At 50.8% G+C, this 25,314-nt stretch overlaps 2 protein-coding genes across 6 annotated transcripts in view; both read left to right on the forward strand.

The window, feature by feature from the left end:
- men1 (multiple endocrine neoplasia I) overlaps positions 1-10,801 on the forward strand; it is a 41,128-nt gene extending 30,327 nt beyond the window's left edge. For all 4 annotated transcript variants that reach the window (XM_063036461.1, XM_063036462.1, XM_063036463.1 and 1 more), the window contains 3 exons: positions 632-767; positions 3,924-4,097; positions 10,269-10,801. In XM_063036461.1, the coding sequence (XP_062892531.1) occupies positions 632-767; positions 3,924-4,097; positions 10,269-10,712 (754 nt within the window). In that variant the 3' untranslated portion in view covers positions 10,713-10,801. The remainder of the gene's footprint in view (positions 1-631; positions 768-3,923; positions 4,098-10,268) is intronic.
- A 3,904-nt stretch (positions 10,802-14,705) lies between these two features.
- The window catches only part of LOC134339729 (mitogen-activated protein kinase kinase kinase kinase 2-like), a 95,972-nt gene continuing 85,363 nt past the window's right edge, over positions 14,706-25,314 (forward strand). For both annotated transcript variants that reach the window (XM_063036453.1, XM_063036455.1), the window contains exon 1: positions 14,706-14,984. In XM_063036453.1, the coding sequence (XP_062892523.1) occupies positions 14,862-14,984 (123 nt within the window). In that variant the 5' untranslated portion in view covers positions 14,706-14,861. The remainder of the gene's footprint in view (positions 14,985-25,314) is intronic.

The raw sequence follows: 25,314 nt of genomic DNA on the forward strand, positions 1-25,314 counted from the left end.
CCTTCTCCATCAGCAGTCCCCCCTTCCTCCCTCTATACCTTCCCTCCTCTCTCTACCTCCCCTGTCTCTGTCCCGCTTTCGATTTCCCCCCCCCCCCCTCTGTCTGCATTTTCCCTCTCCCTACCCCTCTCCATTTCTTAGTTCTACTGTGAGTGCCTTCGATGAAATGATTCTCGGGGCAGTATATGGTAACATGTACGTACTTTGATCATAAATTTGAAGTTCGAACTTTTGAAATGTGCACCAGCAGGCTGAAAGGCAGCTTCTATCCCGCTGTTACAGGGCTATTGAAAGGACAATAATGAAGAATTCTTGAACTCACAACCTACCTCGTGTCAGCCCCTTGCACCACTGTGCAGTACAGGCGGACAATTTCTCTGTAACTGTAACACTTTATTCTGCATTCTGTTACTGTTTTTCCCTTGTACTACCCCGATGCACCAATGTGATGAAATTATCTGTATGTACGGCATGCAAAACAACTGGTAACCCGGTAGATGTGTGGCTCAAGATTTCCAGCACCTGTTGAATCACTTTTGATGATAAAGCCACAAATTTAGTTTTTTTTTTAATGCTTCTCTCCGGGAGGGTCTCTGCATCTCACTTTTAACCCTCTATCCCTCTGTTCCAGTTACAACTACTGCAGAGAAGATGAGGAGATTTACAAGGAGTTCTTTGATATTGCCAACGACATCATCCCGAATTTAATCAAGGAGATGGCCAGCGTAACGGAGAGCTCGGAGGAGCACGGGGACAGAAGCGCTGAAGTAAGCCCCTGAGTGGGAGGGCAGCCTTTTCGCACTGTAACCGTCTTCCTGCTTCTCTGCTCGCTCACGCGGTTCTTCTGTGCTCGCTTGCGCGTCACGGCAGCGTAGCGGTTTGCGCAACATTTCTCAGCGCGGGCTGTGCGATTGCCAACTCTGACTGTGAGGAGTTCTCCCCCTGATCGTGCAGATTTCCTCCGAGTGCCTCCAGTTTCCCTCCACACTTCAAAGACTCACGGGTGAGAGTTAGTAAGTTGTGGGCGTGCTACATTGGTGCCGGAAGCATGGCCCAACACAGCCCTCACTGATTTGGTTTGACACAAGACAAATGAAACAAATCTTAATTTCAATCCGTAACGGCCTCCTACATCAAGGAGACAGGAGAAATTCAACCACGTGAGTATATCTGGATCACATTTCAACCCAGACAACGTGTGCAGTTTTGGTCCCCTAACCTGAGGAAAGACATTCTTGCCATAGACGGAGTACAAAGAAGGTTCACCAGATTGATTCCTGGGATGGCAGGACTTTCATATGATGAAAGACTGGATCGACTAGGCTTATACTCTCTGGAATTTAGAAGATTGAGGGGGGATCTTACTGAAACGTATAAAATTCTAAAGGGATTGGACAGACTAGACGCAGGAAGATTGTTCCCGATGTTGGGGAAGTCCAGAACGAGGGGTCACAGTTTGAGGATAAAGGGGAAGCCTTTTAGGACCGAGATGAGGAAAAACTTCTTCACACAGAGAGTGGTGAATCTGTGGAATTCTCTGCCACAGGAAACAGTTGAGGCCAGTTCACTGGCTATATTTAAGAGGGAGTTAGATATGGCCTTTGTGGCTAAAGGGATGAGGGGGTATGGAGAGAAGGCAGGTACAGGGTTCTGAGTTGGATGATCAGCCATGATCATACTGAATGGTGGTGCAGACTCGAAGGGCAGAATAGCCTTGTCCTGCACCTATTTTCTATGTTTCTATGTTTTCCCTTCCCCCAGGAAATTCAGTGAACCAGACATGCGCTTATGACAATCCGTAGGTATCCACTCATTATTACAACTCCAAGAGGACCACAACCTTGTCGTTGGGTTTGCAGGCTTGCGTGCCTCAAAGCCCTGGGCAGCTGTATCGGCTGGAGTCAGGGTTTTAAGCTTTGACCTGTTTGGCATGGGCGACCTTACCAAGAACCAAAGGGTAGAGGGCAGACTAAGAGTGTGTCAGCCCCTCTCCTCCTGGTTCGGGGGTTCAGCTCGGGACTAACAACTGACTGGTCAAACAAAATTGGAACAACAGTGAAGAACCTTCCACATCTGAGTGGGACGGTACTCCTGAGTCTCCACACGGGACTTGTATGACTGACAGTAGCGAAAGCTGAGACGAAGGCTACTGACACGATGAAGGAATCCCTGAGCACCACCAGAGATGGAGGAGCTTCATTGATGCCCGAAACACCAGCAGCGTAACAGACAGTAGACGACTTGTTATGACCGAGACCAGCTTTTAATTCCAGGTGTATTTCATTTAGTACCGTGCGCCGTTTTGGTCACCTACCCACAGGAAAGATGTAAACAAGGTTGAAAGAGTACAGGGAAAATTTACAAGGATGCTGCCGGGACTGGAGGACTTGAGTTATAAGGAAAGATTGAATCGGTTAGGCCTTTATTCCTTGGAACGGAGAAGATTAAGGGCAGATTTGATCGAGGTATACAAAATGATGAGGGGAAAATTATAGGGTAAATGCAAGCAGGCTTTTTCCACTGAGGGTGGGTGGGACTGCAACTCGAAGTCATGGGGTTAAGGTTGAAAGGTAAAAAGTTTCAGGGGAACATGAGGGGAAATTTCTTCGCTCAGAGGGTCATGAAAGTGTGGGATGAGTTGCCAGTACAAATGGTGCAAGCGAGCTCGAATTCAACGTTGAAGAGAAGTTTGGACAGGTACATGGATGGGAGGGGTATGGAGGGCTGGGGTCCCAGTGCAGGTTGATGGGAGTAGACAGATTAAATGGTTCAGCATGGACTAGGTGGGCCACGGAGCCTGTTTCTGTGATGTACTTTTCTATGACTCTTAGTGGCCTCAATTTAAATTCCTCAACAGTCCTCCAGCTTTCCGGATGCTTCTGCAGAAGTTTGTCCATGATCTTCACCAATTCGGGTGGCACGAAAGTGTAGTGGTGATATAACACTTCACAATGTCAGCAACCCTGGTTCAGTTCCCGCTGTCTGTAAGGAGTTTGTACATTCTTCCTGTGACCCTGTGGGTTTCCTCCCACATCCAAAGATGTATGGGTTCGGTTAGTAAGCTGTGGGCACGCTGTGTTGGCACTGGTAGCGTGGTGACACTTGTGGGCTGCCCTCAGCGTATCCTCGGAGTGTGTTGGTTGTTAATGCCAACCATATGACCACAAGATATAGGAGCTATATTAGGCCATTTGGCCCATCGAGTCTACTCCATTTCATCATGGCTGATCCATTTTCCATCTCAGCCCCCAGTCTCCTGCCTCATGCCCTGACCAATCAAGAATCTATAAATCTCTGCCTTAAATATACAGGAAGACTTGGCCTCCACAGCCGCCTGTGGCGATGAATTCCACAGATTCACCACCCTCTGGCTGAAGAAATTCCTCCTCGTCTCTGTTCTAAAAGAGCGTCCTTCTATTCTGAGGCTGTGTCTTGTGGTCCTGAACTCCCTCCCACTACAGGAAACATCCGCATTTCACTGTGTGTTTTGATGTACATATGACAAATAAAACTAATCTTTAATCTAATCTTTCTCGTTAATCTATCTGCAAGGATGCCTGGTTTTAAGTAAGTGAATATTGTAGCCTGCTGCTCTGTTGGGTGAAGCATTCAGTCTTATTTCTTTCTCTCTCCACAATCCAAGCTGCCTTGTGTGGTTGAGTCAAGGTTTCATGTGCAAAGTAGACACTGTGTGTGTGTGTGTGTCTCTCCCTCCGCCTCCTCTCTCCCCCCTGTGTGTGCCCCACTTTCCCAGCACCCTGCTGTCCCTCTCTCCCACTCTTTCCCCCCTACCCCCCCACCCAGCTCCGTCTCTCGCCCACACCCCACTCAGTATCTTGCCCCATTCCTCTCTCTCCATCTCTGTCCCCATGGCAGTGTGCGAGTCCAAAGCATTGTACCCATCTCCTCCTCTTATTTCCCAGGGTCAGCAAGGACGGTCCACACCCAGCACAGCTCTGCAGGACCCCGAGAGCTTCGCCCAGTTGCTCCGCTTCTATGATGGCATCTGCAAGTGGGAAGAAGGCAGCTCCACGCCGGTCCTCCACGTAGGCTGGGCCACCTTCCTGGTTCAATCCATCAGCAAGTTCGATGGACAGGTAATGTGCACCTCCTCCACACAAAGCACCCGACCCTTTGCTCCTCTCAAACGTGCTTCTGTTTCTTCAGGCCCTCCTGTTCCTTTCTCCCTCTCCAGTCTCCCCTTCAACAAGTGTTTACTTTCCCCCATTCCCTGCAGAGGCAGACCACTGGTCAGACTGATTTTTGGTGTATCTTGAGCAGTTTTGGGCCCCATTACATAAGAAAAGATGTGTTGACATTGGAGGCAGTCCAGAGGAGGCTCATGAGAATGATCCTGGGAATGAAAGGGTTAACACATGGGGAGCGTTTGTCAGCTCACTGGAGTTTAGAAGAATGGGGGGGAGATCTCATCGAAACATATCGAATATTGAAAGACCTCGATAGTGGATGTGAAGAGGATGTTTCCTATAGTGGGGAGGTCTAGGACTGGGGGGCCTCAACAGAGATGAGGAGAATTTTTTTATATAGCTAGAGGGTGGTGAATTTGTGGAATTCATTGCTGCAGACGGCTGAGGAGGCCAAGTCAGTGAATATATTTGAAGTGGAGATTGATAGGTTCTTGATTAATAAGGGTATCAAAGGTTACGGGAAGAAGGCAGAAGAATGGGATTGAGAGGGATCTTAAATCAGCCATGGTGAAGCAGACACGATGAGCTGAATAGCCTAATTCAACTCCTATGCCTTGTGACCTTAAACCAGAGGGTAGGGATAAAGTAACCACTTCACAGCACAAAAATGATTGCTTCGTCTAAAGTGGGGTTTACTGTCACGCGTACAAACACATGTATGCACAGGTGCGGTGAAAGTCTCACCTGGAGCAGCGATCAGGGAGACACACGGCATCACCATTAGATCTTAGATTAGATTGGATTATGAGGACACGCAGTCCTCTTTTATTGTCATTTAGTAATGCATGCATTAAGAAATGATACAATGTTCCTCCAGAATGATATCACAGAAACACAAGACAAACCAAGACTGAAAAACTGACAAAGACCACATAATTATAACATATAGTTACAACAGTGCAAAGCAATACCGTAATTTGATAGAAGAACAGACCATGGGCACGGTAAAAAAAAGTCTCAAAGTCTCTCGAAAGTCCCAACATCTCACGCAGACGGTAGAAGGAAGAAAACTCTCCCTGCCATGAGCTTCCAGCGCCGCAAACTTGCCGATGCAGCATCCCGGAAGCACCCGACTACAGTCCGACTCTGAGTCCATCCGAAAACTTCGAGTCTCCGACCAGCCCTCTGACACCGAGCGCCAAGCACCATCTCTGCTGAGCGCATCAACCCCAGCCCCGGCCGTCAGCAACAGGCATAGCCGAGGATTCGGGGCCTTCCCTCCGGAGATTCAATAGCAGCGGCAGCGAACAGGGCATTTCAGAAGTTTCTCCAGATGTTCTTCCGTGCTCCTCACGTCCGTCTCCATCAAATCAGGATTGTGCACGGCCCCTATTTAACAAATACGATATCATTTCACTGGAGAGGCCGCGCGCACTGCGTCGTGCCATCTTCTCCCTCCTTCAGCCCATCGACTCTGCTCCGCCATTCAATCATGGGCTGATCCAATTCTCCCTGCCTTCTCCTCATACCCTTTGATGCCCTGGCGAATCAAGAACCTATCTATCTCTGCCTTAAACGCACCCAATGACTTGGCCTCCACAGCCGCTCGTGGCAACAAATTCCACAGATTTACCACCCTCTGACTGAAGTGATTTCTCTGCATCTCTGTTCTAAATGGATGTCCTTCAATGCTGAAGTCATGCCCTCTTGTCCTAGACTCCCCTACCATGGGAAATAACTTTGCCATATTCTTGTAAGAAAGAGCAGAATTAGAACAGAAGGTAGTCAGTTTCAGTGCAAAGGGATCAAAAGGTGGTCGTGTATCAAAATGAATCCTGATGAGGGGTCTCAGCCTAAAACGTCGACTGTTTATTCCCCTACTGCCTGACCTGCCGAGTTCCTCCAGCATTTTGTGTGTGCGTGTATGTGTGTGTGTTTGTGTTTGTTGCTCTGGATTTCCAGCATCTGCAGAAGTCCTTGTGCTGTTGGATAGTGCTTAGCGCAACCCTATTACAGCTCTGTGTGTTCCAGAGTTCGATCTTCAACCCGAGCGTCCTCTGTAAGGAGTTTGTATGTTCTCGTCCAACGTTCCAAAGACGCATCAGTTCGGAGATTAATTGATCACTGTAAATTGTCCTGCGATTAGGCTAGGGCTAAACAGGTGGGTTGCTGAGCAGTGCAGCTTATTGGGCTAGAAGAGCGGCTTTTCTGCACCGTTCCTTAAGGTTGTCGTAGTCAGGTGGTATCGGGGACAAGCTCCCACTACCTATTAAATGCTCCCAATGGCGTGCGTCGCAAATGGCCTGGGACAACCAAGTCCAGCTCCTGGCCTTCACGTTTGGCTTAGCTACTAAGCCCGGCAGAACCGGTTCTGCTGACAGGAGAAGGTAAAGGTGGGTTACTGGTGCCCGTGGGCATGCTTGGCAGCTCATCCAGGAGAAGGAAAACTCTGATCTCAAACCTCCTCTGCTGCCTTGCAGGTGTACCCATTCATGAGGAAGGCTTCGGGAGTGAACCCTGAGGGAAAAATCCGGGGCTGGAATCCCTAAGGCAGTCCTGCGTTAACTTCAATGACTTCCATTTCACACAAAAAAAATACTAGAACGAAGGAGATGTCGTCCTTTTTCAAAGAAAGGGGCTTCCCTTCCTCCACCATCAATGCTGCTCTCAACCACATCTCTTCCATTTCACACATGTCTGCTCTTACCCCATCCTCCCACCACCCTACCAGGGATAGGGTTCCTCTTGTCCTCACCTATCACCACATCCAGCACATAATTCTCCGAAGCTTCCGCCACCCCCAACTGGATCCCACCATCAAACACCTCTCTCTCTTCCCTTTTCTCAGGGATTGCTCCCTACACAACTCCCTTGTCCATTCATTCTTCCCCATTGATGTTCCTCCTGCCACTTATCCTTGCAAGCGGAACAAGTGCTACACCTGCCCCTACACCTCCTCCCTCCCTACCATTCAGGGCCCCACACAGTCTTTCCAGGTGAGGTGACACTTCACCTGTGAGTCTGTTGGGGTCATGTTCTGTGTTCGGTGCTCCCGTTGTGACCTCCTGTATATCGGTGAGACCCGGCGTAGACTGGGAGACCGCTTCGCCGAGCATCACAAACGGGATCACCCAGTGGCCACCCATTATAATTCCAGTTCCCAATCCATTTCGATATGTCCATCCATGGCCTTCTCCACTGTCGGGTTAAGGCCACACTCAGGATGGAGGAACAACACCTTATCTTCCATTTGGGTAGCCTCCAACCTGATGGCATGAACATTAATTTCTCAAACTTCCAATAATGCCTCCCTCCCCTCCCCCTCCCTTCACCATTTTCCATCCCTTGTCCCTCTCTCATGTTATCTCCTTGCCCGCCCATTGCCTCCCTCTGGTGCCCCTCCCACCCCCTCTTCCTTTCTTTCTTCCTTTCTCTTTCACCAACTTCCTAGCTCTTTGCTTCATCCCTCCCCCTCCGTTTCACCGATCGCCTGGCCTTCTTCTCTCTCCCCTTCTCCCACTTTTCAAGTCTACTCCTCGGCTTTTTTTCTCCAGTCCTGCTGAAGGGTTTCGGCCCAAAACATCGACTGTACTCTTTTCCATAGATGCTGCCTGGCCTGCTGAGTTCCTCCAGCATTTTGTCTGTGTTGCTCGGATTTCCAGCATCTGCAGATTTTCTCTTGTTTGTTGACTTCAATGCTGATTGGCAACCCCTGGTGCCAAACTGTCTCGGCAGTTTGTCAAAGGCAGGTTGTGCCTTACGAGCCCGATTCAGTTTTTTGAGGATGTGACTAAGCACATTGACCAAGGTAGAGCCGTAGATGTAGTGTATATGGATTTCAGCAAGGCATTTGATAAGGTACCCCATGCAAGGCTTATTGAGAAAGTAAGGAGGCATGGGATCCAAGAATTGGCTTGCCCACAGAAGGCAAAGGGTGGTTGTAGACGGGTCATATTCTGCATGAAGGTCGGTCACCAGTGGTGTGCCTCAGGGATCTGTTCTGGGACCCCTACTCTTTGTGATTTTTATAAATGACCTGGATGAGGAAGTGGAGGGATGGGTTAGTAAATTTGCTGATGACGCAAAGGTTGAGGGTGTTGTGGATAGTGTGGAGGGCTGTCAGAGGTTACAACAGGACGTTGATAGGATGCAAGACTGGGCTGAGAAGTGACAAATGGAGTTCAACCCAGGTAAGTGTGAGGTGGTTCATTTTGGTAGAATATAGTATTAATGTTAAGACTCTTGGCAGTGTGGAGGATCAGAGGGATCTTAGGGTCTGAGTCCATAAGACACAAAGCTGCTACACAGATTGACTCTGTGGTTAAGAAGGCATACGGTGCATTGGCCTTTATCAATAGTGGGATTGAGTTTAAGAGCCGAGAGGTAAATGTTGCAGCTATATAGGACCCTGGTCAGACCCCACTTGGAGTACTGTGCTCAGTTCTGATCGCCTCACTACAGGAAGGACGTGGAAACCATAGAAAGGGTGCAGAGGAGATTTACAAGGATGTTGCCTGGATTGGGGAGCATGCCTTATGAGAATAGGTTGAGTGAACTTGTCCTTTTCTCCTTGAGCGACAGAGGATGAGAGGTGACCTGATAGAGGTGTACAAGATCATGAGAGGCATTGATCGTGTGGATAGTCAGAGGCTTTTTCCCAGGGTTGAAATGGCTAGCACAAGAGGGCATAGTTTTAAGGTGCTTGGAAGTAGGTACAGAGGAGATGTCAGGGGTAAGTTTTTTTTATGCAGTGAGTAGTGAGTGCGTGGAATGGGCTGCCGGTGACGGTGGTGGAGGTGGAAACGTTGGGGTCTTTTAAAGAGACTTCTGGATGGCTACGTGGAGCTTAGAAAAATAGAGGGCTATGGGTAGTTCTAAGGTTTGGCACAGCTTTGTGGGCCGAAGGGCCTGTTTTGTGCTGTAGGTTTTCTATGCTTCTAAAAATGGAATACGCACATCGACCTGACCCCTCAAATCCCCCCACCCCTGTAAATAAAAAAAACGAGAAGAATCAGACAAAAACACAGAATGTAGAAGACTATAAAACTGGGAAAAAAAGTCCATAGTCCAAGTTCAGATCCGAAACGCAGAAAACCTGGGTAGCATTGCCCGGCAGGCCACACAGGCTTCCCTCTCCGGCAGCAGGGCAATCCCACCAGCAATCAAAATGAAGGGCTATGTAGGAGGGAAGGGTTAGATCTTGGAGAAGGTTAAAAGGTTGGCATAGTACCATGTGCCAAGGGGGCTTGTGCCGTGCCGTAATGCCCTTTGTCCTTAGCATCTCAACGCCATGGGGGTGAGAGTCTGTATTCGGAGTTCCGAAGGATGAGGAGGAAATCTCATTGAAACTTACCGAATATTGAAAGGCTGGCTAGAGTGGTCGTGGAGATGATAGACTCCTCCATCCGTAGAGAAGTCTCGAACCAGAGGGCACAGCCTCAGAATAGATGGACGTCTCTTTAGAGCTGAGATGAGGAGCAACTTCTTAAGCCAGAGGGTGGTGAATCTGTTATTTGTTTCGCAGAAGGCAGAGATTAATAGTATATTTTGGACATTTTGATAGTATACTTAAAAGGATTTTGATTGGTAAGGGGGCTCAGGGTCACAGGGAGAATGAGGTTGGAAAAAATATGGTTACGGTAGCGTAACGCAATTACAGCGCCAGTGATCTGTGTTCAATGGCAGCTGCTGTATTTAAGGAGTTTCTACGTCTTGCCTGAGATCGTGCGAGTTTCCTCAGTGTGCTCCAGTTTCCTCCCACATTTACGGGTTAGTCGGTTAAGTGTTCACATGGGTATAATTGGATGGTAGTGGCTGGATGGGCCGAAAGGCTCGCTAATGTGCTGTATCTCTAAATAAACCTTACTATCGAAAGCATAGTATGGGCCGAATGGCCTGATTGTGCTCCTAAATCTAATGGGGTTAAGGAGTTGATTCGCCCCCTCCCCCAAATGTGAGTGAATGGTAGAATCTGAGGAGAGTAGGAATGTAAAAAGGGATTGAAATGAGATCAGTGTAATAGGGTTAGCACTGACTCAGAGGGCCGAAGGGCCTGCAGGAGGTTGGGGAGATGCTTTCCCTCCCTTCACCATCTGAGTGACACCTCTGTCTCTGCCCTAGGTGCGGCACAAGGTGACGATCATCGTGAAGGACGCGGAGGCAAACGAGGACGACGACCAGCACAGCGATGACTCGCGGGACGCCCGGCGCCGGGGGCCCCGCCGCGAGTCCAAGGCTGAGGAGCCGCCCCCCGCCAAGAAGTTCCAGGCAGAGAAGGTGGTGGAGCGCCGGCGATCGGCCCCCACCCAGCGAGTGGCGCCCCCTCCAGCCCCCACTCCCGCTACCCCCCTTCCCCCTGCCCCTGCCCCCACGGGTCCCTGCGTCACCTTCCACAGCGAGAAGATGAAGGGCATGAAGGAACTGCTGACGGCCCTGAAGATCAACTCGAGCGCCATCAAACTGCAGCTCACCGCCCAGTCCCAGGTCCAGATGAAAAAGCAGAAGCACAGCTCGGCCAGCGACTACACTCTCTCCTTCCTGAAGAGGCAACGCAAGTCCCTCTGAAAGCGTAGGTTGGGGGGGGGGGTTAGTGGAGAGAGATGGGTTGAGAGAGGAGGGGAGTGAGTGAAAGAGGGGTGGAGGGACAGAGAGTGAAGGGTGGGAGAGAGACGGAGTGGGAGTGAAGGGTGAGACAGACAAACGGGGAGAGAGTGAAGGGTGGGACAGACAAGTGGGGAGAGAGTGAAGGATGGGACAGATGAGGGGGAGAGAGTGAAGGGTGGGATAGACAAATGGGGAGAGAGTGAAGGGTGGGACAGACGAGGGGGAGAGAGTGAAGGGTGGGATAGACAAACGGGGAGAGAGTGAAGGGTGGGACAGACAAGAGGGGAGAGGTGAAGGGTGGGACAGACGAGGGGGAGAGAGTGAAGGGTGGGACAGATGAGGGGAGAGGGTGAAGGGTGGGACAGATGAGGGGAGAGGGTGAAGGGTGGGACAGATGAGGGGGGGAGAGTGAAGGCTGGGACAGACAAGAGGGGAGAGAGTGAAGGGTGGGACAGATGAGGGGAGAGGGTGAAGGGTGGGACAGATGAGGGGAGAGGGTGAAGGGTGGGACAGATGAGGGGGGAGAGTGAAGGCTGGGACAGACAAGAGGGGAGAGAGTGAAGGGTGGGACAGACAAATGGGGAGAGAGTGAAGGGTGGGACAGACGAGGGGGAGAGAGTGAAGGGTGGGACAGACAAGAGGAGAGAGTGAAGGGTGGGACAGACAAATGGGGAGAGAGTGAAGGGTGGGACAGACGAGGGGGAGAGAGTGAAGGGTGGGACAGATGAGGGGAGAGGGTGAAGGGTGGGACAGACAAATGGGGAGAGAGTGAAGGGTGGGATAGACGAGGGGGAGAGAGTGAAGGGTGGGACAGACAAATGGGGAGAGAGTGAAGGGTGGGACAGACGAGGGGGAGAGAGTGAAGGGTGGGATGGGGAGAGGGTGGAAGAAAGGGATAGAGGTTCAGGGACAGAGAGCATGAAATCAATAGGGCAAAGTCAACCCAGGGAGGGAGAGGGAGTGAAGGGGGGGGTGTGGGAAAGAGTCAGGATGGGGAGACGGGGATAACCAGCTGCCCTCTTTCTGCGGATGATCTGGAGGTGATTTTGCAGTGCCATCCTCTCTGGTTAGGTGCTGATCATTCCCAGCCAGGAGACCTCTGTGAGGCCCCTTGGCTTGTGCTGGGGAAGGGTACAGTGACTAGCCTTCGGAGCCAAAGTTGGTAGTTAGAGTTGCCCCTTCCACCCAACCCCGAAAACACTGGACTCAAGACAAAGGAGCCTCTTCCACACCGCCCGCCTGCCATTCCCCAATAACACTGGACTCGAAACCAAGGAACCCTCTCCCAACACTTGAAGCCATCCAGCTGTTGCTAACTGGCTTGTATCTGGGTGGAGCTGTCCCCTTTCCACCCCAGCCCGGGGGTCCCTGCCAGCTCGGCACCACCCACCCACATCACTGCCTGTTGCTGGGCCGGTAATAATCAGCACTGCCCCACAAGCAAACCGAAGCTGGCTGGGCTGAAGTTCACCTCTGGTGAGGGCCGCTGGGAACCAGGTTTCGGATCCCCTGGGGGCGCAGCCCTTTAATTCGTCCTCCAGGATTTGCTCGCTTTGTATTCTCAGTCTGTGAATAATGTTTTGTAAAATAGAATTTGTATTGAAAGAAAGTCACGTGTCCTAAATCGATGAATGATCTCCTGATCCCTGCACAGCTTCGCCGTGTGGCTATCGACAGACCCAAACCCGTCTCGTTCTGGGGAAGCCGCAGAAATTTCTCCCCGAGTCACTGAGATGGTGTTCGTCAGCTGGACAAGAGCTGTAATCTTGGGGGTCTTCCAAAACGTTGCAGTCCGTTTCATTTCGCGTCAGCGGCCAACACTGTCCGAGGGTGGAGGCAGCCCGCAAAGTGTCACGTGATGTAATTGGCCCAATTACGTGTGTGTGCATAGTTGTAGGGAAAGGCGGGAGGCGCTGCTGTTCAATGTCCTGGTGAAGGTCTCAAAACGAAATCCCTTCTTGGATGATCTGCTGAGTTCCTCCAACGTTGTGTGTTGGCCAATGCACCATGCTGGCTCTCCCTGTCCATGATAAGGATTAAACTTACTTACGGCCTGTTACTCCGCTGGCATTTAGGGCAGTCATGAAGATCCTCCATCGATAATAGGATTCTTCATTGCTGTTTCCATTTTTTAAAAATTTGAGCAGTTAGGGTTGTTAGCCCTGAGCTGAACCCCAAAATTGGGGGACTGGTGGACCACTCTACCCTCTGACCTGTTGGGCGTGGGTGACTCTACCAGGAGCCAAAGCATAAAGCCCTGTCTCCAGCCAACGTAGCTCAACCGGGCCATTGGGGCGCGCAGGCCTCCAAGTTCTATGACAAGGTTGTGGCCCCGTTGGATTAAAGATTAGCTTTATTTGTCACGTGTACGTTGAAGAGTGCAGTGCACGCTGTCGTTTTGCGTCAAATACCGACACGGCCCGGGGATGTGCCGGGAAGCAGCCTGCAACTGTTGCCCTACTTCCAGTGCTGACCTTAGCAGACCCACAACTTGATAACCTGTACGTCTTTGGAGGAAACTGGAGCACCCAGAAGGAAACTCACACGGTCACGGGGAGAACGTACAAACTCCTTCCAGTCAGCGGCAGGAATTGAACCTCGACCGGCGATGGCCATGTAAATGTCCCCACCACACTCCTCCCTGAAGGGGCAGTTTAACCCCAGTCTGTTAACGTCATTACAAAAGCCAAATCGAAATAACAGAGTGAGTTTCAAAGTCCCGCAGTTGAATTTGACCTCATCTCCTAAAATGGAGGTATCATATTTCTAAACAGTGGTTCCATGTGCGACCCGAAGATGCGGGTTTCTTTGCCACATGTACATGGAGACGTACGGTGAAACATGTTGTTTGTGTTAAGGATGTGCTTTTGGGGCCTCCCTCAAGGTCGGCACACATTCCATTGCCAACTTAGTATATCCACCATGTTAGGCAGAACACAGCAAGCAATGACAACGAAACAGGCCCCTTTCCTCCCTCCCACGCACACATGGACAACCCAGGCCTCCAGTATCCGGGCTTTGGGTTCTAGGCTTCTAATCGGAAGTGGATGTGGAGAGGATGTTGCCAATAGTTGGAGAGTCCAGGACGAGAAAGCACAGCCTCCGAATAGGACATCCCTTTTAGAACAGGAATTCTTTTGGCTAGGGGGTGGTAAGTCTGTGAAATTCATTGCGATAGATGGCTGTGGAGGCCAAGTCTTTGGGTATATTTAAAGCAGAGGTTGATTGATAAGGGTGTCAAAGGTCATGAGGAGATTGGGCTTGTGAGGGAAAATAAATCAGCCATGATGGAATAGTGGAGCAGATTCGATGGGCTGAATGGCCTAATTCTGCTCCTGTGTCTTATGGTCAATCCTCAGGTTCCATGTTCAGTATTGACGGGACCCCGAACTCCAGGCTCAAGCTGCGGGCCCGCTGGCTCACAGACCCTCACGCCCCCTGCTCACGTGGACATCCTCTCCACAGCCCACCTGCAAGATCAGAGGCTCTTGCCAGGAGCTGTGTGGGTAATGACTTCCCAAGGCATGCAGTGTAGATGATGCTGTTAATTAACTTCAGGCCTAATGCTGTGGGATCCAGCATTACCATGCTGTGGCCGTTCTAAGGCAGTGATTACGGGAATTTGCTCAGGACATTATGGCAGTGGCTATCTAGTTGGCTAGACATGGGTGCCTCTGCTGCCAGGCCCTGGTAAGAGAGAGAGAGAAGGAAAGAGAAAGATATATAGCAATAGAGACAGACAGGCAGCCAGAGAGAGAGAAACAGAAAGACAGGCAGGCAGAAATAAAGAGAACAAGCAGACAGGGACGAAGGAGACAGAGAAAAAAAGACTATGTTCGTTTCGAACAGACCAGCCTCAAGGTGTCACACTCACACGAGCAGGAGGATAAGAAGCTACCTTGCCTTTGTGACCGCACATGACAGGAACAGGAAAAGAGAGATCGATCACAGCGAGAGAGTTTCAGCCGCCCGATGCCGGAGAGCCTTTGAGCGCGAGGGGCCCAGTTTGGTGTGAGGAACGCTGGTCGCCACCAGATCAAAAGGGAAGGGAAACGAACCGAGTGGGATCTCGGCACCTCAGCGATCAGGCAGGAACAGTAGCTCCCCAGGATGATGAACAGCGTGTTTTATGATGCCCCCAATCTGGAGCAGATGATCTCGAACAAAAACCCCCTGGACGAGTTCGAGCTGATCCAGCGGATTGGAAGTGGCACGTACGGCGATGTCTTTAAGGTCTGGCTACGTTCACCTTTGCAAATCTCCCTTGCTGAAAGCAGAAGTAGGCAGCTCTGTCTCCTGTTGTTTCCCCTCAGCTTCCTCCGGCTGTATCTGGTGTTTAAACAGAGATGCGTGGGATATTTTGGTGTTACAGCCACGAGACTTTTTCCTGTGGTGCTTTGGATCTGTTTTAAAACGTACTCTGTTAGCATGGTGAATGTACAGCAGGGACTTCCTGATCCATAAGACGAGAGCAGAATTGGGCCATTCAGCCCGTTCAGTCGCCAGTAGTGATAGGAAACAGTCTACGCCGTTATTCCTTCAACCAAACCCTTCAAGATCAGGCTTTCTGTCGTCTCAACCGTATACCACCAAACAAAACAACGCACAGCACGGTATATTTAACTCAAACACAAAACCCTCTGAGTATTATTACCACATATCAATTAACAATTTATAAGATGCATTTCCGACATAAGTTCAAAAGGTAAACAGTATGCTTGGTGGTGGCAGGCAATTTGCAAGTCTCACGGCCTGGGGCTGCTCCCCACCCCAACAGTCCTTGTCAGGACACACCACAACTAACAAATGCACTGACTAAAAGTCTGCACGCATGGTGACAAAAACGTTTGCAAGTAAATTGCCACAATCGGAGAGCAACTCAATCCGATCATCAATTACCCAATCCACACATTTTCCAAGTCATTTCCAGTTCTTGCCCTGATGCTAGGGTACCTCATGCCTGATGGTAGGGGGCGACTTTGAAGGAATAAAAGCATAGATTATTTTCTAAATGGGGAGCGAATTCAGAAATCAGGGGTGCAAAGGGGACTTGGGAGTCGTAGAATTCCCCATAATGTTTACTTGCAGATTGAGTCGGTGGTAAGGAAGGCAAAGGTAATGTTAGAGAACTAGAATTTAAAAGCAAGGATGTAATACCGAGGCTTTGGTTAGATTACACTTGTATTGTGAGCCATTTTGGGCCTCTTATCTATGAAAGGATCTGCTGATCACGGCCGAGTTATTTTCCATCTAAGCCCCATTCTCCTGCCTTCGCCCTGTAACTTTTGACCCTTACACCCCTTCTTGAGTCGAAATTGTTCCCATGGAGAAACCACAAAGGGTAGAGGGGAGGGCAGGGTAGAGGGAGGGGCAGTGAGGAAGGAGTGCTGCATTGTCAGAGGGGTGATTTGTTTCGAGACAACCGGAATATTAAAGCAGACGTAACGCCAAGGCTTTATAAAGGCCGCACTTGGGTGTATTGTGAGTATCTTGGGCCCGAAGATCCTTCTGTCCCTCCACAGTGCTAAGAAAAATAACAAAATTGGACTCTGTACCTAAGCGTTGGGAACAGGCGATCAGAGCCCAGTTTTGACCAGCATGGAGAGAGGTGGAGAGATTTTGGGAGGGACTTCCAGAAGCAGGTCTGGAGGCTTCCATGCCTCAGTGACTATATTGGCTGGAGTCAGGGCTTTCTGCTTTGGCTCGTGATGGGGTCACTCGTGGCCAAACAGGTGAAAGGGCAGAGAGCAGACTAGTTAAAAGATGGTTTCAGAAGCAGTGATGCAGAACCCTTCTCTATCTGTGTGCGACTGTGTGAGCAGACAGAGATGGAGGATCTTCATTGCTGCCCTAAATGCCAGCAAGTTCCAGAGCTGGAGTTGCCGGCTTCTGAAGGCACGTTCCCCCCCACCCCCCAACAGCAGAACGATGGGGAGTGGGATCCACTAGGGGCACGTTGGGGAATAGGACGGCGTGACCGCCTGGCGTCAGTGTGGTGTGAAAGTTACTTTCCGCCCATCAGCCCAGGTCTGGCTGCATTCGGATGTAGCTTGCTGGTCGGTCCAGAGGCCCAACGTCTGCAAGTCCGGGGCCAAGGGCCGGCGTCCCAGAGACACCCGGCCTGGGGTCAGAGGCCTGTCTGCATGTGTCAGTGGGGTGGGGGGGGAGATAGGGTCTGGGTTTGCTGTTGTTTTCTTATTCAAAGCTCAAAGTAAATTTTCTTATCAGAGTACACGTATATCACCACATACAACCCTGAAGTTCATTTTCCTGCAGGCATACTCAGCAAATCTATAGAATAGTAACACTAAATAGGATCACTGAAAGATCAACCAGAGTGCAGAAGACAACAAACTCTGCAAATGCAAATATCAATAAATGACGAGAGCATGAGATGAAGAGTCCTTAAAGTGAGATCACTGGTTGTGGGACAATCTCAGTGGATGGGGCAAGTGAGTGTGGTTATCCCCTTTTGTTCAAGAGCCTGATGGTTGAGGGGTAGTAACTGTTCTTGAACCTGGTGGTGCGAGTCCTGAGGCTGTTGTACGTTCTACCTGATGGCAGCAGCGAGGAGAGAGCATGGTGGGTGGTGGGGATCTCTGATGATGGAGGCTGCTTTCTAACAGCAGTGTTTCATGTAGATGTGCTCACTGGTTGGGAGGGCTTACTGGGCTGAATCCACTATCTTCTATAGGACTTTCTGCTCAAAGGCGTCGGTGTGATGCAGCAGGTCAGTATGCCCTACTGTTGTTTGTGCTGCTCTGCCGAGCATTGCGGGATTGCTATGTTGGCGTCTGAATGCGTGGTGACACTTGCAGGCTGCCCCCAGCACACTCCTAGCTTGCGTTGGTTGTTAATGCAAACAACGCATTTCCTGCACGTTTCGATGTACACGTGATAAATCTGAAACTGGGGGAGGGAGGAAATACTGTGACACTGATTTTAAACTGCTCAGGAACCCAGAGTAGGTCAGGGGATGATTGATGAGTTGGGACGTGTGTCATATAGAGTTTATTTTCAGTGCACAAGAACACTGAGGCACAGATACGACGAGAAAATTTACAGCAGCATTGCAGAAAGCACACAGAATATAAATTATACCAGGCAGAGCAGCAGTACAACACAGACTAGATGGGCCAAAGGGCCTGTTTCTGTGCTATAGTGATCTATGGCTCTGTTCAGTCATACAGTGTGGCAAAGGAACTGCAAAAACAAGAACAAAACGCTGAAGGAACTCAGCAGGCCAGGCAGCATCTATAGAAAAAAAAAGTACGGTCGACATTTTGGGCCGAAACCCTTCGGCAGGACTGGGCTGAAGAAACATAGTTGAAGAGTAGGTTTAAAAGGTGCGGGGAGGGGAGAGAGACATACCAGGTGATAGGTGAAACCTGGAGGGGGAGGGTTGAAGTAAAGAGCTTGGAAGTTGGTTGGTGAAAGAGATACAAGGCCATGGAAGAAAGAATAATGGAGAAGGAGTCGATGGGTGGGCAAGGAGATCAGGTGAAAGAGGGAAAAGGGAATGGGAAATGGTGAAGGGGAGCATTACCGGAAGTTTGAGAAATCGATGTTCATGCCATCAAGTTGGGGGCTGCCCAAACAGAATATAAGGCATTGTTTCTCCAACCTAAGTGTGCCCTCATCACGACAGTGGGGGAGGCATGGATGGGCATATCGAAACGAAAAGCAGCTACTGGGGGATCTAGTGCACGGAACAGCATCTGCAGGTTTTCTCTTGTTTGCAAAGACAGGACTTCAGTGCAAATCGAAGACATAATAAGAGACAAGACCTTGGTAGTCTGTTGCCGAGTTAGTGGCTGGGGTCCTGCAGCTTGATTGTGGGGAAAGTAGCTGTTCCTGAACCTGGTGTGGGAAGCTTCAGGCTTCGGTACCTCCGTCCCCAAGGTTACTCACTTGAGCCCGTCACCCCCACTGGGGCGTAGACCACCGACAACAGCTCACCAGAGTCCACGGCCCTGGGCCAGGGTTTCATTTTTGGGCAAAAATCCTCCTCCTCCAAAGGGCAAGGTCCTTGGAGCTTCTGTTGGTGTTTCTGTGGCTCAGGGTCTTTAACGGGATGGGGTGGATGCCCTCCTCCTTTCACAGCCAGCCTTGGGACCGTCTGTGGCGGAGTTCAAATGCAGCCAGACTTGGACAATACACAGGTCCCGGGCTGTGTACCTACAACCAAGTCCGTCTCTGGACCATGGGAGGAAACCCATGCGGTCACGGGGAGAACGTACAACCTCCTTCCAGGCAGCATCGGGAATTGAACCCAGGTCGCCTGCACTGTAAACCGTTGCGCTAACCACTAACGCTACCGTGCTGCCCCGCCCCGGACAATTTCAATTGCCGCTGAGCTGCAGCGTTTCCCAGCTGGCGACGGAGCGCAGAGGTAAACCCGCTGGAGCACCAGCACCTCTGGGTGGGCTCGAACCACCGGGCTAAGATGGACGCTGGTGGTGGTGGGGGAAGTCCTGAGCCTATGATGGACTGGGCTGCGTCCAGCTCCTCCCTGCATCCACCAATGGACTCTGGGGAGATTGCAATCGTTCAAATTCCACTAAAGCTGAACGTATCTCTCAGGAGGCAGCATTAGCTGCTGCGTAGGCATAGAAACTGGGGCACACGCCACCGACTGAAGACCTTGGAGCATTTGGACATTTGAATGAATGCCTTAGTCCTGCATGTCGACCTACAGCAACTGGTGTAGGAGAGGAGCTGACCTCAGCAGTATTCACTGAAGGTTCACTTGCAGGTTGAGTCAGTGGTGAGGGAGGCCCAGATGCAACGGTGACATTCATTTCAAGAGGACTAGCAAGGAGGCTTTATAAAGAAATTCGCCAGGCTGCATTTGGAGTATTGTGAGCAGTTTTGGGCCCCTTCTCTAAAGAACGATGTGATTTTGGAGGGGTCCAGAGCAGGTTCACGAGGACCATCTTGGAAATGGAAGGCTTAACATACGAGAAGCATTTGATGGCTCCGGGCCTGTACTCATTAGAGTTTAGATGGATGAGAGGGAGATCTCATTGAAACTCATTAGATATTGAAAGGCCTCGAGGATGTTTCCTATGTTGGGGGAGTCTAGGACCAGAGGCCCACAGCCTTGGAGTAGAAAGACATCCCTTCAGTACAGTGACCAAGAGGAATTTCTTTAGCTAGAGGGTGGTAAATCTGTGGAATTTATTGCCGCAAACGGCCATGGAGGCCAGGTCAATGGGTAGATTTAAAGTGGAGGTTGATAGGTTCCTGATTAGTCAGGGCGTCAAAGGTTACGGGGAGAAGGCAGGAGTATGGGGTTCAGATGGATAATAAATCAGCCATGATGGAATGGTGGAGCAGACTCGATGGGCCAAATGGCCTAATTCTGTTCCTATATCTCCTGGTCTTATTACAGCGCCAGCGATGCAGGTTCAATTCCCACCTCTGTCTGTAGGGGTTCGAACGTTCTCCCCGTGACCGCGTGGACTTCCTCCCACATTCCAGAGACGTAATTGGTCACATGGGTGTCACTGGCGGCACGGGCTCGTTGGGCCAGCAGGGCCTGGAGCCCATACTGTACCTCCAAAATATGAAAAAATAATAGAAGTCAGTCCTGTTGAGCGGTAGCAGAGGCTAGAGGGGCTGAATGGCCTGCTACTGGTCCCATTTTCCTGTGTACTTAGGCGGACACAAAAGAAACGGAATTCCAAGGGGGGGGTGTTGGGGGAGAAATGCCAGCGGATCAGACGACGCCTGTGGAAGGACCTGAACCATTGATAGCTTCACTCTTCCTCTCTCCACGGATGCTGCCCGACCTGCTGAGCCTTTCTCTGATGTTTTTTTTTTGACCCCCCCCCCCACCAGCACTCTCCATTTCGGATTCCTCCCCCCCCCCCCAGCATCTGCAGTCTTTTTTTTGCTGTTTTAAAATTTTGGTTTGCGGAAGGCAGAATATGCACTTGCGACCTCGGTGAGGCATCACACAGTGTCGCAACATCGAGGGAAGGAAGGAGGCCCGCGACAGCGACGGAGGGATGGAGGGTGGTAACCTCACGAGGGGCTGGAAGTCCAGAGGGACGCAGGTGCCCGGGGTGCTGGGGGAGCTCAGCAGGGCAGAGGGCAGAGGTAGCGCCCGCGGAGGGGAATGAACAGTCGGCGTTTCGGGCCAAGGTCTTCGGTGCTCTGAGGGGTGCCTCAGGCTTGTGTTGGGTCACCCCTCTAATCTTCTCCAGCCATTGCGGCTGCCCGTACAGCGCTGACCTGCGCCCCCCACCCCCGAGAGCCGTGCCGTCACCTCCAGGAGACCCGTGTGGAGATCCCGCCGGCCGGTTCTAACCCATTCCCGACCCCTCCCTCCCCCTCCCCCCCACTGCAGTCATGCCTGATCCACAACAAGCCCTCCCCGCCAACTGAGCACATCTCCAGGGAGCGCGGCCTCAAGAAAGCAGCATCCATCGTCGAGGACCCCCCCCCCACCCCGTCCCCCTCCATGCGCTCTCTTCTTGCTACTGTCATCAGGAAGGACCCACACCAGCAGGTTCAGGTACAGATATCACCCCCCAACCATCAGGCTCCTGAACCAGCCTGGATAACTTCACAAGATCACAGGACAAAGGAGCAGAAGTAGGCCATTCGGCCCATCAAGTCTGCTCCGCAGCTCCCCCATGAGCTAAATTATTCACCCTCCTAGTTCCAATTTCCGGCTTTTTCCCCATATCCCTTGATACCCTGATTAATTAGATACCTGTCAATCTTCTCCTTAAACACCCTCAATGATCGGGCCTCCACAGCTGTATGTGGCAACAAATTCCACAAATCCACGACTCTCTGGCTAAAAAAAATTTCTCCTCATCTCTGTTTTAACTGGGTACCCTCTAATTCTAAGACTATGGCCTCTTGTCCTGGACTCATCCACCAAGGGAAACAACCTTTCCACATCTACTCTGTCCAACCCTTTCAATGTTCGAAACGTTTCTATGAGATCCCCTCTCATCCTTCTATTCTCTAATGAATACAGTCCAAGAGCCAACAGACGCTCCTCGTATGTTAGCTCCTGCATTCCAGGAATCATCCTCGTAAATCTTCTCCGAACTCTCTCCAACATCAGTACATCCTTTCTAAGAGAGGGGGGCCAAAACTGCACACAGTATTCCAAATGAGGTCTCACTAATGCCCCATAGAGCCTCATCAACACCTCCTTACTCTTATACACTATTCCTCTTGAAATGAATGCCAACATAGCATTCGCTTTCCTTACCGCCAATCCAACCTGGTGGTTAACCCTTAGGGTATCCTGCACGAGAACCCCAAGTCCCTTCCCTCACCTCCACACTGAACTGACTACACAACCTATGGACCCACTTTCAAGTACCCTGTAACTCATAATCTCAGTGTTATCTATTTACTTTTTAATGTGTAATTTGCACAACTTGTCTTCTTTATGTGTTTGTCAGTATTATTTAAGTATAATTAATCTATTGTGTTTCTTTCTTTTCCTGTAAATCCCGCAAGAAAATGAGTCTCAGGGTGGTGTATGGTGATGTATAGGCACAGTACTTTGAACACCGAGATGCCTTCCTCGCTGGAGAACAAGCAGGGAGGGGGAGATCCCAGCACCCATGCATCTTCCCGGACCTTGTGCTGGTGTCTTCGCTAATGGTCCAGCTTGGGCACAGGGATGCACTGCCAAAAAATTTCACCCCATAAGCATTGAGCCACCGAGTTCCTCCGGCAGCCTTGGCTACTTATTCCCCTCCACCGACGCTGCCTGACCTGCTGAGTTCCTCCAGCACTTTGTGTGTGTGTGTGGCTCTGGATCTCCAGCATCTGCCCCTCTCTCTTGGTTGGGATTATTTTGCTGCTGTGGCTTGCAGTAATTTGGGGGTGGGTCAGTGCCCACCCACGGGGAGTTCTCTCTCAAGGGCCCCTTCGGAAACCTGGTAACTGGCCCTCCTCCCCGCCCCCCCACCCCACCATCCTTCCTGCCTGCGAGAGGCACACCCTTGCACCCGCGCGAGTCGGCTGTACGGGTGGCTGACCCTCCCGCGACTGAGCGAGCAGCCCGCACCTGGCCTCCTCCTCCTCCTCCCGCCCGGAACGCGAGGCGGCGGAGTGCCGGCGCTCCGGCTGGCTGGGGCGGCCCTCGCAGCCCGACCCCGGCCCACCGGGAGGAGCTGGAGTACGGGGCAGCAGGCAGCCCCAGATACTCAGCACCCGGAGAGGGACCGAGAGAAGGCGCCGCACTGAGCAAAGGAAGCAAACAGTTCAGTTACTTGTGGTTTTCCGGCTAGCAACACCCCCACCACTTTACCATGAGTTTCAGAACCGTTTTGTAAAGTTGCAGTGCAGAGGCGACCTTATTTACACAGAGTAGCCACTTTATTAGGTACAGGAGTGTTCCCTCCTGCCGCACTTCACGGTTCGACGTGCTGTGCGTTCAGAGATGCTCTCCTGCACACCACTGAGTTACTGTCGCCTTCCTGTCAGCTTGAACCAGTCTGGCCATTCTCCTCTGACCTCTCCCATTAACATGGCGTTTTCACCCACAGTGCTGCTGCTCACTGGATTATTTTTGTTTTTTGCACCATTCTCTGTAAACTCTAGAGACTGCTGCGCGTGAAAATCCCAGGAGATCAGCAGTTTCTGAGATACTCGAACCACCCCATCTGGCACCAACAATCACTCCACTGTCAAAGTTTGTTTCTTCCCCCATTCTGATGTTCAGTCTGAACAACAACTGAACCTCTTGACCGTGTCGGCGTGCTTTGATGCTTTTGAGTTGCTGCCACGTGATTGGCTGATTTAGATATTTGCATTAACGAGCAGGTCTACCAAATAAGGTGGCCCACCTAGTGTACAATGTATCTAAAAGTATATCTTTATCGGCTTTCAAAGGCTAGTCCTCGGTTTGTCTGCCCTTTTTTTTCCAGTTTAAAAGTCAAAGTAAATTTATTATTAAAGTATGTTTACTACCTTGAGATTCATTTTTGAAATACAGGAAAATATTGAAATACAATAGAATTTATGAAAAATATACATAAAGTCTGATAAAGTAAAGGCATCCGTTAGTCTTGCGAGGCCATGGATCTGTGCCTGGAAAGTCTTCACTCTCCAGGGTGCAGGCCTGGGCAAGGTTGTATGGAAGACCTGCAGCTGCCCATGCTGCAAGTCTTCCCTCTCCACGACACCGATGTTGTCCAAGGGAAGAGCATTAGGACCCATATAGCTTGGCACCGGTGTCGTCGCAGAGCAATGTGTGGTTAAGTGCCTTGCTCAAGGACACAACACGTTCCCTCGGCTGGGGCTCGAACTCACGACCTTCAGGTCACTAGTCCAATGCCTTAACCATTTGGCCACGTGCCCACACGATAAAGTCTGATAAGCAATGTACAAAACAAGAAAAATGGTGCAGATATTTTTTTAAATGATTTTATTTAAAGATACAGCATTGTAACAGGAGCTTCCAGCCCAACAAGGCCTTACCGCCCAGTTACACCCACGTGACCAATTGACCTACTGACCTGTACGTCTTTGGACTGTGGGAGGAAATCCACACGGCCATGGGGAACACGTGCGAGCTCCTTACAGACAGTGGCGGGAAGCAAACCGTAAGGCCTTGTGCTACCGGGCTGAGAACACAGGTGGGAGAGTCCCAGAAAGAGAGGCTGTGGTTCAGTGTTGGGGGGTGAGTGAAGTGGCCCACAAAACGCTGGAAGAACTCGGCCGGTCGGGCAGCATTCCGTGGAAATGAACAAACGGGACGCTTCGGGCCCAGGCCCTCCTTGAGAAGGAAGTGGGGGGAGACGCCGGAATGAAAAAGGTGGCCCTTCCCGGCCCTGAAGAAGGGTCTCGGCCCGAAATGTCGACTGCATGTGTTCGTTTCTGTGGAGGCTGCCCGGCCTGCTGAGCTCCCCCAGCGCCTTGTGCGTGTTGCTTTGCATTCCCAGCGTCTCTGCAGACTTTCTCGTGTTTGTGAAGTTATCCACGCCAGTTCAGGAGTCTGACGGTGGAAGGGTAATAAATTGTCCTGAACCTGGTGGTGTGGGGCCTAAGGCTCCTGTTCCCTCCTTCCCGACGGCAGCAGCGAGAAGAGAGGCTAGCCTGGATGATGGGGGTCCCTGATGATGGCTGCTCCTCGTAGATGTTAGAACATAGAACCATAGAAAACCTACTGAACAATACAGGCCCTTCAGCCCACGATGCTGTGCCAAACATGTCCTTACCTTAGAAATTACCTATGGTTACCCATAGCCCTCTATTTTTCTAAGCTCCGCGTACCTGTCCAGGAGTCTCTTAGAAGACCCTATCGTATCCACCTCCACCACCGTCACCGGCAGCCCATTCCACACACTCACCACTCTGCGTAAAAAAAAAAACTTACTCTTGACATCTCCTCTGTACCTACTTCCAAGCACCTTAAAACCCTCTTGTGTTAGCCACTTCAGCCCTGGGAAAAAGCCTCTGGCTATCCACACGATCAATGCCTGTCATCATCTTGCACACCTCTATCAGGTCACCTCTCGTCCTCCGTCGCTCAAGGCGAAAAGGCCGAGTTCACTCAACCTATTCTCATAAGGCATGCTCC

Source organism: Mobula hypostoma, chromosome 30 (assembly GCF_963921235.1).
Source record: "Mobula hypostoma chromosome 30, sMobHyp1.1, whole genome shotgun sequence".
Taxonomy (NCBI): Eukaryota; Metazoa; Chordata; class Chondrichthyes; order Myliobatiformes; family Myliobatidae; genus Mobula; species Mobula hypostoma.